Source organism: Orcinus orca, chromosome 15 (assembly GCF_937001465.1).
Source record: "Orcinus orca chromosome 15, mOrcOrc1.1, whole genome shotgun sequence".
Classification (NCBI taxonomy): domain Eukaryota; kingdom Metazoa; phylum Chordata; class Mammalia; order Artiodactyla; family Delphinidae; genus Orcinus; species Orcinus orca.
This window is the reverse complement of record NC_064573.1, coordinates 78,058,540-78,078,970: the sequence shown is the minus strand read 5'-3', so window position 1 is coordinate 78,078,970 and position 20,431 is coordinate 78,058,540. Positions and strand designations below refer to the sequence as shown.

At 47.1% G+C, this 20,431-nt stretch overlaps 1 protein-coding gene across 1 annotated transcript in view; it reads left to right on the top strand.

Moving 5' to 3' along the window:
- The window catches only part of KSR2 (kinase suppressor of ras 2), a 402,167-nt gene that overhangs the window by 286,262 nt on the left and 95,474 nt on the right, over nucleotides 1–20,431 (top strand). Inside the window, exons 6-7 of the mRNA XM_049698216.1 lie at nucleotides 9,530–9,599; nucleotides 12,559–12,642. Of these exons, the coding sequence (XP_049554173.1) occupies nucleotides 9,530–9,599; nucleotides 12,559–12,642 (154 nt within the window). The remainder of the gene's footprint in view (nucleotides 1–9,529; nucleotides 9,600–12,558; nucleotides 12,643–20,431) is intronic.

Here is a 20,431-nt window from a genome sequence, read left to right as displayed (position 1 = left end):
GCCCAGGACTGGCCCTCAGTGCTGTCCTTCTGCTTTCTCAGAGGCACCAGGCATTTCTTCCTCTTTGGCCTGGGATCAGCATATTCTTCCTCTTCATCTGACTTTTCATGGTCACTTGAGTAGATATGATGCTATAACAGAGGTCCTGGAGATAATGATTTTGGATATACCAAGTCTGCCCTCAAGATTATATTGAAGGGACCTGCCAGCCTCCACTCTAACTCCAGAAGCATCACACATATTTCTTGATCATTTATTTCCTGCGTGCTTCCCAAATAAACCAACGTGGATCCATTTTCCTAATGAGATTCTTCTGGATTTCTAGATTTGTTTTGTATTCTATTATCTTATTACATAAACTGATTTTGACATTTCAAGATGATCCCTCTCCTCTTTCTAGACCGTAGCAGTAAAATTATATCAAGGGGAAATTTGAGGGGATACAGGGACAGGGAAGGGAGATGAGTTTCCTAATAGGTCTAGTTTTTAGAATCTAGGGAAGATGCATAATTAGTACCAGTCCCCACCTCCAGTCCATGGGGTGGTGTCATGGAATTAGCGGCCCATTGCCTCACTTCTCTTGTCATATCCACTCCCATCACCCACCGCTGCCGCCACACTGCCTGCACATATACCCAGACTACTGTTAACGTTTTAGATTCTTCGTCTATCATTCCCACAAGGAAGATAATTGCTCATGTGGCACCCAGGTGTCCCATTGTTTGGTTAGGAGGTTAAAAATCCCTGATACACTTCAATAAATTCAACAGTGGGCACGTTATAAAATGTAATTAAATGCCGCAGCCATCTTCCCTTTCTTTACTGGCAATGAAATTTAATTGAGGCCCTATGAGGGGGCTGAAGTAAATCACAGCTGATGACTCCACCCTTCACACGTCTCACTGGGAGAGGGCGTGATGTTATCACTGTTCACATGTGTGATTTATGGGCAATTCAGGGAATCCCAGCTAAGCAGTTACCTGCCGGTATTCAGACGTGAGGTGGTGATGGTTTTTTAAAAAGGGGAGCATGGTGAAGGAGCGTGTTAGAATCAATACATCCTAGTTTTCCCACTAGATCCTGAAGGTAATTCCAGTTTGATTTCACCAAATAAAAAAATTTTAACCGAGCCTTGGGCCAGGAGGAACAGGTGATGGAAGAGAACTTTGATTCTGACTCACTGTGAGGTCTTCCCCTCACATCCTCTGCACTTTTCTGCCTCTTGCCTCACATGTCAGCCTCTCTGTGCTCCCATTTGCTCAGTGCTCTCACTGCTCACCTGTCCTACCAAGGTAGGCTTGTACCTGGAGCCACTTCCAGGAGAGCACTTCATCTGTTCTCCTTGACCATGACCAGCACCACCACCTCCCCTATGGTAACTTACATGTCCTCCAGGTCTTCTCTCTGCTTTGATAAAGTGACAACTGGATAATCGTATTAATTAGCCCAGGCAGAAGCAGTGAGAGGAGAGAGTTAATTTTCCTTTCCTTCTGTCTTCATGAGCTGACATGGATTTCAGCAGTGGCATGTAATCAGAGACATTGCCTCATCACAGATGATTCTACCAGGAGACGGTGAGAGCTAGAAAGAAAACAGACTTGGGGTGAGACTGGGATAGGTTAGAACCTTGGCTGGACCGCTTGATGGTTCTACTCTGCCTGGCTCTTCTCTTCTGTAAAATGGACATTGAAACAACACACCTAGGATTAGGCGAGCAGAGGGGTGACACCACGCGGTCATGCACACTTTGGCTTGGAAGCTGCCATTTGTCCAAGAATTCCCACCATGTAAGTGGCCAAAGTGGGTCTATAACCCAAGTCTTCTGGCTTCAAAGAAAAAAGCCTTTCATAATGTATACATATATCAAACCATCACATTGTATACTTTAAATATCTTACAATTTTATTTGTCAATTACACCTCAATAAAACTGGGAAAAAAAAAAGAAAAAGGGAAAAATTTCTCCACTAATCAACCAAGGAAATGAGTTACACAGCTCTTAATCAGGAGTTGACACACTTTTTCTATAAAGGACCAGGTAATAATTATACCTGGCTTTGTGGACCACATGTTTCTGTCAGTTACTCAAACTCTGCTATTATAGTGCAGAAGCAGTCACAGACAGTGTGTAAATAAGTGGGTGTGTCTGTGTGCCAATCAGACTTTATTTACGAAAGCAGGTGACGGGCCAGATTTGGCCTGAGGGTCATAGTTTGCCAACCTCTGTTCTAAGTCATAGTCCGTGGAGAGCTTTGTCAGGTTCTAACTGGTGTGTTAATCCTAGAGGTAGAGTGATGATGACAATGACAAAAGCAAGAATAACAATAATATGTCAGGCACTCAGCTAAGCCCTGTTCCAATTATATTACCCCACTTCATCCTGCTAACAATTCTGTGAGGGAGATATTATGGCCCCTTTTTTACAGGAGACAGAAACTGAGACTCACAGAGGTGAAAATGCCCAAGGTCTCATAGCTAATAAGTGGCTGAGCTGATGCTTGAACACAGGTCTACTCACTTCAAAGTCCCACACTCCATGGAGCAATTTGATAACCTTCCCATTCAGAAATGAAGTCTGCTGCTCTGTCTTTAAAATAGGCCTGTGCTCAAGGCCTTGTAGCTGGTTTGAACCCCACATACATGCCGATTGGTTTGACCCCGATACCTCCATTCCTGCAGTCTTCCTATTTCTAGGCAGGTAACTTCACCATTGCCCTTTGCTTTGCCTCAGTGCCATGGGGAATCCCTAAGCATCTCCTCTGAAGGGTCTCTTCCACCAAGAGTGAGCAGCACAGCCTTTGCTCACCCCCAGCATCTCTTCTGCCTATTTCTTCCCCCAAGACCTGCGACCCAGGCTCACTCTTATCTACTACCCACCAGTGCTGAGTTGTTCCCTAGACACCTTCACAGTGATCACAAGCCCGCAGGTGATGAAATCTGCATCTTGAGAAGTGGGTTGTAGTTGTCTCAGGGAGAAAATTATGTCCATCTACACAAAGAAACTCAATTTGGCCCCGAAGCACCATGGTGCTGTAACCTTTAGAGATAGCACATGATTAAAAGACTTTTAGATCTGATGTATTTGAATTGGATGTTAAAGCAAATAGAGTTGTTCCCCGCTATGTGAATAATACTGTGAACAGCTTTAGTCAAGGACTGGTTGCCACCTTGGATGAATCAGTGGGATTTTAGCTGGTGACTGGCCTGTGGCCACAGAAGAAAAGTTGAATATGCTCTAAATTTTATTCATTTCAGGACCCTGGAGCCTAAAGAATTTGCTGCTTTATTTGAAGGCAGCACCACTGTTAAGTTCTCAGTCTCTCCTGTCCCTGGGCTAGAAGTTGAAGGGCAGCTGGACCTTCCATTTCATTTGCGGCATTTCTGAGGATGAGCCCTGGGGGTGGACTGTCCTAACTCAAACCCCAGCTCTCCCGCCCAAAATGGAGTTAGGAGATTAGATGAAATAATACATCTAAAGCATTTAATCTGAGTCCTGCCAAATAGTAAGTACTCAGTAAATGTTAGCTGTTATTATTAATAGTACTATGTGCTCAGAGGTCTTTATCTCCATGGAAACATTTAAGGATGGGATAGCTCCTCTTCTAGCCAATAGAGTTTAGAGACTCAGAGACTGCGATAGACGGTTTCTTGTGGTCCTTTCCAACTCAAGGACCGCGTGATTTTAACAATAATTTTTACGCTTGTCTCAGAGGGAGACATAGCATAGGAAGGCCGTAGGGTGCGGGGGTGAAAAGCAAGGCTTTAGTTTTATAGGAAGCTGGGGTCAACTCTCAAGTCCACCAAATACTAGCAATAGGACTCGGAACAATTAATTATCCTCATTTTCCTTATCTCTAAACTAGGGATACAACCTTGTAGGGTTGTTTGGATTAAAGGAAGAAACAGCTCCAAGAGGCGAATCCCCCCTTGGGATACGTACAAGAAGTCAGACTGTGCATTGCTCCTGTACCAGCCAGTGGACTGAGTACTCTGGGATATGGGTTTTTTATGGGGGGCTGCAGGTGGGATCATGACATGACAGCTCAAGTGAGAAAGACCTGGCCTGGGAGCTGAATGGCCTTGTAAGGGTCAGGGCTGATGTTTTGGACCCCAGCGGAGGTGGGGAGTTAGAGGAGGGGGTGGGGGTGGGGCCGTCCTCTTTCTGTCATAGCCTGGCAGGCTGCTCTCCCCTCAGCTGCCAAAGGGAGCTCTTCAATGCGTAAGACCCTGCACAGCCTCTTGCCTCTGTTCCAATGCACTAGATGGTTCCCGTTGCCTTAATACAAACCCCAAAGTCCTGTTTTATTTCCTTCATGGAATGTGTCACGTTATGTCTCCCCCTGTAGACTCTAAGCTCAGAAAACTTGACTATCTTGTTTGCCATATACCCACCCCCAGTTCCGTACCTGGCACACAGTAGTGCCGTCTCAGCTTCCTACGGCTGCTGTAACAAATTAGCAAAACTCAATGGCTTACAAGAAAATACATGTATTATCTTACAGTTCTGGAGGTCAGGAGTCCAAAAACAGTCTCAGGGCTAAAGTTCAGGTGTCTGCAGGGCTGTTTCCTTCTGGAGGCTCCGGGGAAACTCTGTTCTCTTGCCTTTTCTAGCTTCCAGAGGCTGCTGCATCCCTTGGCACTTGGCCCCTTTCCATCCTCAGAACCAGCGAACATCACATCTCCTTCTCTGACTCTGACCCTCCTGCCTCCCTCTTTCAGTTACGATTACATCAGCCCTACCTGGCTAATTCGGACTAATCTCTCGTTTCAAGATCCTTAACTCAATCACATCTGCAAAATCTCTTTTTGCCTGTTAAGTCATATACTTTATGGGGCCCAGGGATTAGGATGGACATCTTTGGGGGTGGCGGGTAGGCATATTCAACAAAATGTTTACTGAGTAACTCTATGAATGATAGTAGGAATAAACAACATGCTGTGACATTGCTTTCTGAGCCTCTGAGGCCCTTTTCTGAGTTTAAAAGGGCTGGTTCTCATCATTTCCTTTGCTTTCCCCAGACAGAGGTGGGAGGCACAGACAATACAGGATGGGTTGAACTCCGTGTATCCGGAGAGCAGTCTGGACTAGAAGCATCCAGTTTGTTCCTCTCTGAGGTTCAGATCACCACTCAGTCACTTTTTAGCAATAGACAGTTGCTTATTGCTTCTAAGCCTCAGTATTCCCATCTGTGAAATGGGGATGAAATTGGCTGTCGTTTATTGAGCCCCAGCTATGTGACCTGAATTTAAAAAACCCAGTCCTGGCCTTTACTTGCTGTGTGACCTTGGGCAAATGGTATAACTTCTCGATTTCCTTGTTGGTGATGTGGCACTGATGATAACAGTTGATACATCACATGTGCACACACATGCAGTGTATGGATAAAATGAGATAATATATGTAAAGGGCTTATTTGGCAATAGTGCTTGGCACATGGTAACACTCAACACAAAGCATATTTATTACTTTTCTTATTTCTCATTTTTAAAATTCACACCATTATTCTTATTTCTTTCTTCCTCTTCTTTTCCCTCCTTTTCCTTTGCTTTATCATCACCCATTTTTACGTGATGTCTCTGTGTTAAATGTTTTCAAGAGTTTTCCCCATGCCTGACTCTGTTAGCCTGAGTTCAAACTCACCAGGTCAGAGCCTGAGTCTTTCATTTCATCATGGCTCAGCCTACCACGATGCTTTATTAATATTGGTTTCTTCTATCGTGGCTTCTGTTTGATTATCTGGCTACCAAGCTGTCAAAGACCAAGCCTCCTGGTTTCTCCCCTCCTGTTATACAGAGGCACTTTTGAGAGGGCATCAACAGTGGGACCTAAAGGAGGGAAGAAAAGCACTCCTTCTCTCCAGCTCTCTCCCTTGCCATGCACCGCAAATGAAAATATCTGGGAAGAAATGTCTATTATTCTATCCCTGGAACCAAAGGCACCAGGGAGAGTCATAATTCTGACTCCGTGTCTGCGTGTCTTGTTATCAGAAAATTAGAGTAAAAAGAAGCTTTTGTTCAGCTATGGAGACATCTTAATAGGCACTTTGATTGTTAAACAGAAGTTTCCATATCAGTTTAATTGCTATAAGTGCTGTTTGCCTTCTCTGTTGTGATAAGGCCTGAATTTTCATAGATTTTCCCTTTAAACAGCTTTCCTTTGCTTTAAGGCTTGCATTGGCAAGTTTAAGGAAATCCAAACGAAGAAAGTAAAGAGAAGATCTCAGAGTTCAGATCTGCACACCCAGGGACGAAGCCGTGTGGAGGTTATTATTGCTGCAGACTAATGTTGTCGCAGCCGACGAATGTAACTGACGAAATTTGCTCCTTCAACCAGATATTGGGAAATGAAACCAAACTACCAAACTTAATTACATCTACTTTTTCAAGAGGGTGCTGTAATTGAGAATGAGAACAACTAGGATATGAATCTAACAGTGAGATGTGCTTATAATAAAAGAGGATTTGTTCTCTACTGAGTTGAGCTTCAGAAGTACCATCTCAAGATTGTGGGGAGAGGGAGGGGGTGGGGAGATGGCTAGAGAAGTGAAAAACATCTCGATCAGGGTTTCTCAGCCTTGGCACTATTGCCATTTGGGTCTAGTTAGTTCTTTTTTTTTTTTTTTTGTGGTGCGGGGGCCTCTCACTGCTGTGGCCTCTCCCGTTGCGGAGCACAGGCTCCGGACGCACAGGCTCAGCGGCCATGGCTCACGGGCCCAGCCGCTCCGCAGCATGTGGGATCTTCCCAGACCGGGGCACGAACCCGTGTCCCCTGCATCGGCAGGCGGACTCCCAACCACTGCACCACCAGGGAAGCCCTGGTTAGTTAGTTCTAGTTAGTTAGTTAGTTAGTTCTTTGGCGTGGGGATGTGTCTTGTGTATTGTGGAATGTTGAGTAGCATCCCTGGTCTCTACACATTAGATGCCAGTAGCATCCCCACATCACCGCCCCAATTATTTGGCAGTATCTCCAAACAATGCCAAATGTTCCCCCGGGCAAAAGTGCCCCTGATTGAAGATGCTGATATAGGGGCTTTTGGAAGTCTCGGGAACAACTGCAGAGTTACTCCTTGAGGATCTACCAGTGCCCGGCTGTGTGACCTTTGGCTAGTCACTGCACCTCTTTGAGCTTCTGTGTCTACCTTTGTGCAGTGGGAATAATGAGAACACCGACTGCATAGAGGCAAAGCTTCTGCGTGTAAACTGCACAGAATTATGCCTACCACATATTGAGTGCTCAGTAAATTCACTGTTTCTATGATAAGAATCTCAGATTCAGCAAACATGTGTTACGTACTTACTTTGTCCCGGGTGCTTGCTGTGCTATGAGGCAGTGATGCAAAGATGAAGATGTGGTCCCTGTCCTTGTAGGAGTGGCAAAAATATGGAGACTTGTTGGTACTGCCTTATTCTTCACCCATGGCAGATGTTACTAATCAATCTCAATGCTCTTTCCTCTTGAGCCTCAGAATCCTTCTCAACACACTTTCCTAGACAGCCACTACTAACATCCCATGAGATGAAACCCCTTTGGCACTCCTCACTTTGCAGATTCCCCATGAGGAGACTGTGTATCTGAGCTAACCCTTCCTCTCCAGCATAGCCATTCCACCTCTACCCATCCCTGGCACTGGAGAAAGCATCTTAAGGACTTAGCAGGTAGCAGCATCCTTCCTTACAAATCTGACTTCAACCCCCTGCTCTCTCTCTCTCTCTCTTTTAAAATTGTCTTTCTTTCTTGTCTTTTTTGCTTCTCTCAGAAGCCAAAACAAGTAATAACATGGGCTTGGACTTGATGACATTTAGTTTTTAGTTAAACTAGAGGAAATTCCACTGGCTCTGATTCTGAGTGATATATCATGCTGTCTCCCTCTTTCTCTGGCCTTTGGGGCTTGGGAAATCATTAGCTCCTCCAGAAATGGTCCCAGCTTTACAAGGGCAGAATTGGGGTTTCTGGAAACAGCTTTCAGATGGCTGTTGACAGTGTCATTAGACAGAAGAGAGGAGTGAATGGGTTAGGGTTAAATGCTCCCTGATCGGTGCAGGCATGCCCAGCTCCCCAGTGAGCGTGCCACTCCATAACAACTGCTGTGAAAAATGAGGCGTGCATTTGCAGCTCTGAGGACAGGGATCTGGCTCCATCCATCTGGCCTGAGAAATGAGAGCTGGCGTGTGGGTCAGCCACTTCCTTCTCCTCTCCCCTAGCTGGTGGAGGTTTCACAGGCCACACCGGTCCATTTCTGCTGTTGTTTCACACCTCTCTGGGGCCTGTGAGGTCTGCGAGGAGGGTGATGCGGGCCACCAGGCAGTGGAGTGAAGGTGGGGGCTGGTGCCCAGAGGCTGTGGAAGAAGTCCTGGAACTCAGTCAGTGGTGGAGTGATAGTGTGGGTCGCTGGGATGTAGCCTGAGGCATAAAAGAAAAGACCAGATGGGCATAGGCACCCAGCCTGAAGTCTGTGTGATTTATTGTTTCTTCCTCATTCCCATTAATCCATCAGTTTATCCATTCATCTAGCTGTCCATCCATCCACCCATCCATCCACCCACCTACCAATCCATCCATCTGCCTACCCATCTGTCCACCTTGCAACTCATCTGTCCACCTTGCAACTCATCTGTCCATCTGCCCACCTATCCAACCATTCATCTATCCATCCATCTACCCACCTACCAATCCATCCACCCACCTCCCCATCTGTCTATCTACTGACTCATCTGTCCATCCATGCACCTATCCAGACATTCATCCATCCATCCGTCCACCCACCCATCCACCCACCTACCTACCCATCCGCCTACCCACTCAATCATCCATTCATCAGTCCATCCACTTATTCCAGCATGAGTTTAGGTGGTACATAGTTAGACATATTTTAAATAGTTACTTATACAGAAAGTGATATTGGTTTTCCATATAGAGTTGCTTTGAGAATAAATGTGTTTAAACAAACAAATAAGTCAACCTAAAATATTAAGTAGATAATTTTATGGGTTGTACAGGGGCATGACAAAAATTAGGAGAGTGATACTTGTACAACTGGCATTTGGAATCTGCTAAGTTAGAACTTTGCATACACAGGCACGTGTTCTAGGTCCCTTAAGCCTGGATTCACAGCTTCTGTGTGATCTACAAGGTGTATGATCTTGAGCACACGACTTCCTCTCTCCAAGCCTCAGCTTCCTCACCTGGAAAGTTGCTTGTTTTGAGGATGTAACGAGCTCAGGCATGTGAGTCACATGGCACGTGCCTGGCACACAGTAAGCACTTGGTAGATGGGAGCCATGCTCAGTTTTATTCTTCCCCCAGCTGGTTTTTTTCCAGGCACTGCCCCACCCGGGGGACCTTGCGTGAGTTAAGGTAACACAAGCTAAACTAGCTTTCCATTTGGCTTTGGTTTAGCAAGTGATGGTGGCCAGTGTCCTTCCTGAGGCCAGCGAGCCTCCCTCTTCCTTCTGGGGCTTGGTGGGAGCCCCCCCCCACTTCCGATTCTCTGTGTAACAGGACCTTCTCCTCCTCTCTTCTCTCCCTGCAGACACACTGTCAGTGCCACGCTGGTCCCCACAGATCCCTCGCAGAGACCTCGGCAACTCCATCAAGCACAGGTAGGCTGGATTCCTGGCTGCACCGGGGCCCACCTCCCAGCACAGAGAGGGCTGGGGCCTCTGGCCCCAGCGTGGGGAAAGGCTGGCAGGCTGTTTTGCCCCAGCTCCGATATCACCATGCTCTTCTCTCCTCTGCCAGGCTGAACCTCAATGTGGCAAGGGACGGAGATGTCTGCTTCTTATTCACCTGGCTCGTAAACTTAACACCTACTGGTTAAAAGCCAGGGCTTTGGAGTCAGACTGACCTGTATTCCAATCCCAGCTAGTAAAGCTTTGCAACCCTGAGGAAGTTACTTAACCTCTCTGAGACTCAATTTTCTCATCAGATATTTCTGACTACTCATAGGGTGGTCATGAGGATTAAATGAGATAATATATTAAAGTGCTAAGCAAAGGGCCTGGCACATAATAACCACTCAGTAAATGGTATCAATATTAAGACAAATGCTTGTCCTAATTTTGGGTCTCCCCACCCAGAAGACAAGATTGCAGGCTGAAGTCAGGGATACTCACTTTCTGCTGAAGCATAGGTTAGTCCAGGGCTCCAGCCCTGTTGGGTGCCCGGGACAACCTCTCCAGGAGTACACCTGCCCTTTTCAGGAGGAAGATTTCTATCTACTAAGTCATCCCTTATACGAAGTTAACTTTCCACATTTTATCTCATTATCCTCACAATCTGTTCACAAACTCAGTGGGGTAAGTAGCACAAGTGTGGTCATGTCCATTTGACAGATAGGAAACTGAGTCCCTGAATGATTAAGTGATGAATCTACAAGCTAATTAACCCCAGCATTTTGTGTTCTTTTGACACCTCTGCTGAGAGCTTTCTTTGCACGAGGCCTCTGTGACCAGCAGAGAGTTCACTCATTCATGGTTTCTTTCCACTAGTATTTAGAGAGAATATCTGTACCGGGGCTGCAGCACTGAACACGACGTAAGGCTTTCAACCTTGGGAAACTTGAGGTCTAGTGGAGGGATAGACAGTTAACAGACCATGACAGTGCGGTGGTGGTGGGGATCAGGGCTATAAGCGGGGGAGGCAATTCCAGGGGCAGACACGTCACCATAACCCGGGGTGAGGCAGGAATGAGCACATTCTCCCGGAATGGCATCTCATCAACAGTTTTTGAAAGAAATATGTTGACAGGATAGTTGTTAAGACTCAAATGGGAAAACGGTGGAGGAAGTCGTGAGAAATACACGATAGACACGTCAGTGATCAGGCGGTGAGATGCAGAGGGAAAGGAATCAAAAAGAAGGGCCTTGTTTTGTTTGCTTACAGGCTGCTCCCTGGCTCAGCTTCACCTCTGGATTGGCCACACCCCTAGCTCAGCTCCACCCCTGGATTGGCCACACCCCTGGATTGGCTCCACCCAATTGGCCACACCCATGGCTCAGCCACGACACTAGACTCTAGCACCCTAATGTTAGACCTGGTGGTACCTCAGATTCAAATGCTGGTGCCAAGAGGAGGAAAATGATCTGATGATCTTGGGCATCAGGAACATCTTCTTAGAGGAGCTGGCACTTGGGGTGCCTTGTTACTCTCCAGTCTCACCCTGTGTTTCTCTCTGGGCTCCATGCCAGGATGGAAAGACCTAGACTCATCCCAGCCTTGGTGAAAAAATGAAATTAAAATCCCATACCATCCGCTGTCCTCAGAGTCACCTCAGCCACAGCTTGGAAGAGGGATTGCTGATCCCAGGGATGGGAGAGGGCTGGAAAGGAGAAGGAACTCCCACCTGCCACTCATACTCTTGATTCCCGTGCTGCTGGCTGGTGGATGAAACACGAGTCCGTTTGCCATTCCCCAGAGCTGACAAATCCTGCAAAATAGATCCTGCCACACTTGCTCATCCTGCTAAAGGGGCAGAAAGGGACTTAACCAACCCCCAGTCCAAAACTGGAAAGGGAGTTTTCCTGGCCACAAGAGTGTCTCTTCAGAATATTACTATTTGCTTAGTTATGGAGGCTTTGGGCTGCAGATCATTCTGTTGGAAGAGTGACTGACCTAAATCAGGCAAGATGGTACAGCAGAGGGATGCAGGCTGGCCCTCAGAATTCTTAAGCACCAAGTTACATAATCGCTTCTGATTTTCATTTTGACACTGTGAGGCAGTGGAGATTAGCTACAACTCCTGCGGAAGGTGACAAAAATTGAAAACGAAAATTAACTCTGACCTGGCAACCTTCAATACTTTTCTTGGGGCCAGCCCTGCTGCTGCCTGGTATCTCATGAAGAGGAAAGCACCCTGGCGGCAGCAGGGGGCCCCAGAAGTTAATCAAATGCATCTCTGTTCCCACTGGTTCCTAGCTGTATATCGGAAACCTCTACACTGCCTTATGTTTGCAGCAAGTGGTGGTGGCTGGGGAGCATGGTGGGCTGATGTCCAAAATGGCTTTCCCTTTAGGGCCCTCTTCTCTGCTACTAACGTTTGCAGTCTCCACTTTTGGGGAGATCATCCCTTCTTGAAGCTTCCCAGGCGATGTAACTAGCAGTGATGGGGAATAGACCGCCGGGGGGCCCCACCTTGCTTTGTGGTTCTCTGAGGACAGTTCTAGCCCTATCCATCTGTCTCCAATCTGAACTTGGCACATAGTAGACCTCCAGGCAGGCAATGTTTGTTGAACGACTGAATGACTGTTATGAATGTTTGGGTAACAATACAGTCACAGCCCAATTCAGTGAGCACTTTCTGTTTACAAGGCACTATGTAAAGCCCTTGCACTGTGCATGACCTTGTTTAATCCTCTGAACAACCTATGAGGTCAATACTGTTATTATTCCCACTTTACAGATAGAGACTGAAGTTTAAGCAACTCGATTAAGTCACCTATCTCTGAAGAAGAGGGGCTGGAATCCAGGGCCCATGTTCTTATCCTGTCAGTGGTCATCCTTCTAGAGATCCGTCAGTCACCATCACCTTGGCCTTGAACACTTTCTGTCTCTTTCCCACAGGTTTTCCACGAAGTACTGGATGTCTCAGACATGCACAGTCTGTGGGAAGGGGATGCTTTTTGGCCTCAAGTGTAAAAACTGCAAGTAAGTGGCTGTTCCTGGAAGCACCTTTTCATGGTGCCTGATGTCGGCAGGAGCCATCCTGGGCTCTGAAATAGCTTATGGGATTTTGGTTTCTTGGCTCTCAGGAGAGCTGCTTCTCTGTTTTTTCAGAAATAGGTCTTAAATCAACCTCTGCACATGGGTAAAGGGTCAAGGAGAGAGCTTATGAATAAGAAGCAGAGCTGAGGGCGATGCTGGAAACACATAGTGCTGTCTGCAGAGGCACAGTGGGAACTTGCATTTTCATAGCATCTGAAATCAGAGGTTGGCAAACTTTTTCTCTAGTCGACCAGATAGTAAATATTTTAGGCTTTGTGGGCCAGTGGGTCCCTGTTACAACCACTCAGCTCTGCTGTGTTGCTCAAGAGCAGCCATAGACAATATATAAACAAATAAGTGTGACAAATTTATTTATTCCAGTAAAGGCTTTTGTACAAAAATATGCCGTGGCTGGCTTTGGCCACTCAGCCACGGTTTGCTGATCCCTGAGTTAGAGTTTGCAAAGGCCTTTTGCCCTTTATTTTTTCTTCTTGTGGTGCCTCTCGGGGTGGGGGGCGGCGGTTCTGAGTCTTCCCATTTTACAGATGTGAAAGCTGACTCCCAGCAAGGATAAACCTGAGGTCACACAGCTAAGAAGTGGCTGTCTAGCTCAATGACATTGGGCAAGTTGCCCCACATTTCTGCATTTTCATCTGCATGAAAGGAATAATCATCACACCTGCCCAATGTGACAGTGAGCATTGAATAAATCAGCACCAAAGGACATAGCCCAGTGCGAGGCTTAGGGTTTTGTCCTCTGTCAAAGGTCACAAATGCCTTTCTGTCTGGCCTTCCTCTTTCCTTCTGTAAACTTGTATTAAATACCTGCTTTGGTCCAATTACTGTAAAATAGTCAATAACATTCAGCTGTATCTAAGGGTTACAAATGAGTGTGCCTCTGATCGCCTTACAGGAGCCACTAAGTTGAAAAGTAGGAACCCTTCTCTCTCCTCTAGACTTCCTCTTCCTTGTCCAGTCCAGGCTGGGAACTCATTTGGGTTCCTTCAGGCCTCCCCACATCCCTGCCCCATGAAGGAGTTCTTACTCTTCCCCCAGCCTGGATGTCTCAGTCAAAAGGTGAGGCTGAGTGCCCTTCCCTCCTGGAGTTGTGGGGAGGATGAATGAGTTCCAGCCTCTAGAGGAGCCTTAAGCTCCGTGGCACAAGGGAAGGAGAAGGGGGCAGTAACTACCAAGCGTTAGTGTCTGGAGGCCCACATCCCCACCTTGGTCCTGTATAGACCCGGCTCTCAGGTGAGTACTCAGGATGGCGGCCGCTGGTCTTTCTGACTTTGAGACACACTAATCCAAGCCCTCGGGTCCAACTCGAAGTTCTGTCTGATTTCCCAGGTACCCTAGCTGCTCTGGGGCCTGTCTTATCTGTGCGTAGTCACTCCGTGTTCTCAGGGGAAACGGCCGCTTTCACATCTTCACACCTGCCGAGTGGAGGCTTTGAAGTCAGGTAATTAGGTGACAGGGGTGCAGCCAGGAGCCGGCAAGGCTGAATACTCCCTGAGCCATTTTAATTTTCAGCGCTAGAGGCAGAAGTATGAGATAGCGTCCACGCATGCTGTCTCTGTTCTAGAAGTAATGAGCAGAGGCTCAGACCCTGCCAAGGGTTGGGAGAGGGACGGGGACCTGGGGGAGAGAGGTGGGTCCCAGAAGCAGAGGCTTTAAGGCAGCCAGAACTGAGCTGGAGTCCCACCTGCATTGCCACTCTCTGTGTGACCTTGAGCAGGGGACTGTCATCCCAGGGCTCAGTTTCCTTACCTGCAAAGTGGGCGTGATATTAGCACCCCCTGCCACAGGGCGGTTGGAAGGAACGGGTAAAATGTCCTTGCCCAAGATGACAATGTTTTATCAAAAGTCCTCCTCACTCCACCTTGTGCAGATATAGCTCCTGGAACTCTAAGAGGCAGGATTCAAACCAAGCCGTGGTTGGAAGGAACAACTGATCTTTCTAATTTGCCTCAGCCCTTAGAAAAACTGCGCGAAAGGTGAAAACAGAGTCTGTAACAGCTGCAGAGTTCTGGGTTGCTTCAGGAACTTTGACGTTGTACTTGCATGATGGCAGTGGAGTTTAGCGCTCCCTCTAGTATGTAATTAGGAGCATGCATTACTGATATCACCAGCTGAAGTTTGACCTTACTCTTCCATGAATGAAATTCTGTGTTTTTTGCATTAATTATAGTGAGGATGGATGGCTGTTTATATGTGTTTTCAAAGGTTGGCAGGATTTTGAGTGGAAGGGTTGGATGAAGGACAGAAAAGGGTAACACACGGACCCCATTGTCAAGGAGTTTAGGGGAAGACACACCTATAGAGAAATGAATTTTGGTGAAACTGAAGTACATGCATGAGAGCAGCAACAGGTGAAATTCCAGAGGGCAGCGCCGAGAGTGGGGAGGGAGCTTCTTAGAAAAAATGGGCAGAAATGTGTGTTCATTTACTTGACTAATGTTTATTGAGCACGTACTATGCACCGGGCACTGTTCTAGGCACAGAGGAAATAACAGTGAATGAAACAGACAAAATCCCTGCCCTCATGGAGCTTACATGCTGGTGAGAGATGGAGATGGGGAAGGCCAGACAGTAAACAAAGTAAATTAGTAAAATAGGTCATCTGTTCAGATGATGCTCACGTGCTGAGGAGAAGAGCAAAGAAGAGAAGGGAGATAGGAAGAGTCAGGGAAGGGGCTGCAATTTTCATTAAAGTGCTCAGAGAAGGTCTTATACCTGAGTGGGAACTTTGGGAAAAAAGTGGTATGTGATGTGGGTGATTTCCTGTTTTCCTAAAGCATTTCCAGAGGCTTGGGTCTGAACCTATCCCAAAGGCAATGGTTCTTTCTCGCCCGCCCCCCGCTTTTTTTAAACCTAGAGCAATTCTGGTTGTGTTATTGCCAGAAACGCCCTGGCTTAGACCCATTGCTACTCCAAGTGTGGACCCTGGTCCTGCAGCATCAGCATCAGCTGGGAGCTGAGGCCCCACCCCAGACCTGCCGCACCCAAATCTGCATTTTAAGATTGTCCTGGTGATTCCTGTGCACATTAAGTTTGAGAAGCACTACTCTCGTGAGCTCCAAATTCCCTTGTGGAGCTGATCTTATTTTTCTAGATTATGGGTCTCAAAACTCGCGTGTGTATCAAAATCCCCTGGAAGGTTTATTAAAACATAGCTTCCTGGACCTATGCCCTGGAGTCTCCAATTCAGCGGGTCTGAGGTGGGTCCCCAGAATTTGCATCTCTAACGAGTTCCCAGGTGATGCTGTTGCTTCTGGTCTTGGGACCACAATTTGAGAACCACCGCTCTCTATGAAAGCAGGAGTTTGACAAAATCCAATTTTATTTTCCAACCTGACATTTCTTTTTTCTGAAGGTTGGTCCATCTTTGCTGATTATTTTTCAGTCTCTTCTGCTGTTAACATCCCTTGGCCTCACTCTATAGACATGAGTCTTGTTCATCCTGGTTTCTCCAGTAAATTCATCCAGTAAATATTTATGTGCTGAGTCAAAATGCTAAGGTATGATTAGGAACCCAGGCTGTAGGTCAGACACACACACCTATATTTGAATCCTGACTCTGCCACTAACTGTGTAATCACTTCTGAGGCTCAATTTCTTCCTCTATAGAAAGAAGAAAATAATATCTACCTTACTAGATTGTTTAAAAAAAAAAAACAACTGAGATAAATAAGGGAAAATGCTTAGCCTGGTACCTGACCCATTATAAGAGCTTAATAAATGAAAGCTAATACTATAATTAGCGTTATGAATTAATTTTGGGGTACCCCTCCACCCCGGAAGCCAGGATACTTCCAAATATCTAACCCTTTGCCTCCTGCTTTGGTTCAATGCCCACTTCCTCCAGAATTATCATCAGCTGTCTTGTCGGCATTCTGAATAGAGAGATTAATGAACTAATAGGAAATTATGCTCAGAAAGCAATTTGCAGTTATCTAAAATGAGGCATTTTCATCTAATAGGTTCATGAGCACGGAATGGAGTTTAGTTCTAAGTGGTCGGCTGTCAGCACAATCTACTACTGTCTGATAGCTGAGGATTCAGCTGGCTGAAGTTTGCTTTTGCAGTGAGATGCTGATGCATTTCCCCGGTTCAGTCATGCCTTATCTGCATCCTTCCCCCTTCTCAGAGTCCTTCTACAGAAGGACCTTTCTGCAGAGCCGAGGTCTGTCTCCTTGGAAACCTCTCCACCTCTATCTGCATCTCTGGCAGGAAAACTGGCAGCAGTGGTGATTTGGGTGGCTTGTGTTCTAGAAGATAAGAGTTTGAACCAAGGTGGTTTTTTGTTTTGTTTTGTTTCCTGCACAGGCTGGAGAGTAGAAGGGAGGGGACATCCAAAACCACCAATGGAGAAGTAGCCCAGACTCTACGGATAGGGCTTAGAAATCTGCATTTTACCCAAACTCTCAGATAATTCCTATTTGCACATACGCATGAGTGTTCTGGGCTGAGGAAATAGCACGGGTAAAGGCTTGGATCAGGGCTAAGAAGGGTTTGAGCATGTTTTGCAGGCGGGGCCCGGGGTCGAGAGGAGACTGTCTGTGCTGTGCAGCCATGGCACTGGCCTTACTGCTGGGCCTCCTGCTGATGCTTGTCGAGGCTCCAGGCTGCAGGGGGGCACCGCTCACCACGCATCCAGCCGCAGTCCGGCGGAAGCAGGCTTGGGCTCTGGAGCTCTCATCACGCTGGGCCAGCTTGCCAGCCAGGATGAGGCCTGGTGCGGGGAGGAGAATGTGGTGTCAGGATGGCCTTTCCTCTGGGTGGTGGAGTGGAGGGCAGAAGCCCGGAGTCTGATGTTCTCTGAGTCACCTGCTCTCAGGGCCTGAGACGGGAAGCGTTTGGGTATCAGAATACCTTGCATGTGTTTAAGACTCGTTTTCCTCTAGGACCGCAGAGCACTCACAGGAGTGTTTTGAAGACAAGGTGATAAAATCAGTGGCTGCTGAGCGCAGCCCTGGCTCACCCACGTGTGTCTCGATGTCCTGCTCACAGTGCCAGTGACCTCACTTAGGGACGCTGACGCTGACACCTGAGACCTTCTCTGGAGGCTTGCATTGGGGGATTGCAGCTCCTCCCCCGCGTGGCTCAGAGCCAGGGCCTAACTGGTGCCAGTGTGCAAAAGGCCAGCTTCCTTGCCTCAAGGCAGACAGACTCTATGGTACAGTTCACACTCCAGAGTCCCCTGTGGGATCAGGCTGAGACTGTAGTCGCCTGCAGCCACATCCTTGCTTAGCTTCTCCCCCATTTCCTATCCTGCTGAGGAACAGCCTGGAGAACTGCCTCCATAAATCACCCGCCTCAGGATCTGCTTCTAGGGAACTCAACTTAGGACAGTAAAGCAACAGCAAGATCCAGATGCTGGAGCTAGAGAGAGCAGGTCCTGGCTCTGCCACTTCCTAGCTGTGTGACTCTGGGAGAGTTTCTAAACCTCTCTGATGTAAAATGAGGCTAGTAAGTGCATTTGATGTGATAAGACATGTGAATGCCCCAGTCACCTTAGTGATTTGGGGATTCCTTCAAATCAGAATCTTTAAGTTGTTCAGCACTTATTTCATTGCAGAAGTGGATTCTCTATTAATACAAAGTATGAAAAGAAACAGACTCACCAAATCACCTCTATGGGTTTAAGCAAGGTCAAAGTTCTGGAAAAGTTAGCCCATTTCCTACTTTTCTGTAGTTCTTGTTCTCCATTTTTCTTTGGGGATTTTCAGAACCAGCCAACTTCTTGGGAAACATGTTAAAGGGTTTATATCAGGGTTTCTCAACCTTGGCACTATTGACATTCACTTGGATTTCACATACTCTTTGGTTCCCTTCTTGCCCTGTGTGTCCTTCTAGCCCGTGTCCTTACATCAAAATACAATGTTTTATCTGAAATTTTCCTGTGTTTGCAAAATGACTTCAGCCACAGGTGACAAGGAGATAAAAGCGTGAAGTAAGCCATGGTTGGTTTGAGCCACTGGGTGCCCTAATTTTCCCAGCTCTTGAAAAGCGGGGGAAATGACGAGCTGGTGTTGCAGCTGCCGCGAAGTTCCTGGAGGCTTCAGGAATTTGTGCAACGGGCAGGATATTGGCAGGATACAATTATGAGCATGCATCTCAGAGATCACCAGCTTGAAGCCCAGACTTATTTTTCCATTAATAGAAACACTTCAGTTTTTGCAGTAATCGTCATGGGAATTAATGGTCCCTTATATACATTTTTACCTATTATAGTTGGGTCCAGTTACAGTGGTACGTGAGGGAGGATTATAATTCTCTTGAGGCTGAGGTGGGGATTGGATATGAGGATGATGAAGATGCTGATCCCATGTATTGAGGGCTTACTGAGGGCCAGAGATTGTGCTAAGTACTTTACATGCACAAGCTCATTTAATTCTTACAACAACCAGGGAAGGTAGGGTCTATTATTATCCCCATTTTACAGATGAGAAAACAGAGGCCTTCAGGAGTAAATAGTTGGCCCAGAGTCTCACAGTGGGTGGATCCACTCCTCAAACCCACTGATCCCTCTGATTCAAGGTCCCAGAGCCTTAACCACTTTGCACGGGCAAAGGACCAGCCACACAGTTGCCAGCCCCCCTCTGCTTCTCCTTGAACCAGACAAGCAGAACAGAAGATGGGCATCTGGTCTCAACCTGACCCTGGACCAGAGCTGTCAGTCTTTTCCTCCCCCACCTGCTACCCTCTCCCATCATCCCTTCTTGAATTGAAAGATGACAAATGGGTCTCTGTGATGAACACCCCCAGGTGCTGGGAACCCAGCGGACCCTGTGGTCATGCTCTCCTCTCTCGGGGAAGCTGAGGGGGTCGGGGAAGGCATCACCAACAGGTAATACATCTACAGCTTCCTTACAGTATCCTCTTGTGGAGAGACCTGTGCCGGGGTTTTCCTGATTATTTTTCATTATGTTGCTGGAGCGTTCAGTCTTATTTCTATGTTAATACTCCCCATCTCCCTTGCTCATTTCTGCTGTTGCCTTTTTCTTTCTAACCCAGTTGTAGGCCAAAGAGCTCAATCCCACTGAGCTGTCGGCAGTGAGGGAAGGGGTGTTTTTTGAGATTCTTCACTGAGGGCATATGGAGACATTTCTAGAAGCACGGGCGCAACTGAGAGACCCCAGGGGCGTCAAAACTGCTCGGTTGGGGCACTCATTCAGACAAGCCCACTGCGAAGGGAGTAATGATTTTGTTTAGTGATTTTGCAAGAAGGCTTAAGGAGCACTTAATGCAGTGTTGTGGGAAAAGGCGCACAGAGGCAGGGAGCGGGAAGGATAACCTGAGAGGGGAACTTGCTGCCCTGTGATTGTATCTGCTGCCAGAGGGGGGTCTTTCCAAGATGCTTATCCAGCCTTCACCTCCCTGTTTAAAACCCTTCCTTACTTCCCCCTGGCTCTCAGGATAAAATCCACCAGTCTCCCGAGGAGACCCTGCACTATCCTTGTTTACCTCTCCTTCCTCCCTCCTCACCACTTCCCTCCTTATGCCTGGAGCTCCAGCTTCTCTGAGCCATCAGCAGGAGATGTGCCCACCACTGAGGATTCTTTGCACCCTAGTGCTTTAGCCTAGATCTTCCTTGCACAACTCTGCTAGCTCCCCAGGCTCAGCTCAGTTATCACTTTCTCCAGGAAGCCCTCCCTGACTCCCCTCAGTTCCAAGTACCATACCCCGCCCTTCACGATCATTCCATATAATATACTACATTGTGTTTGTC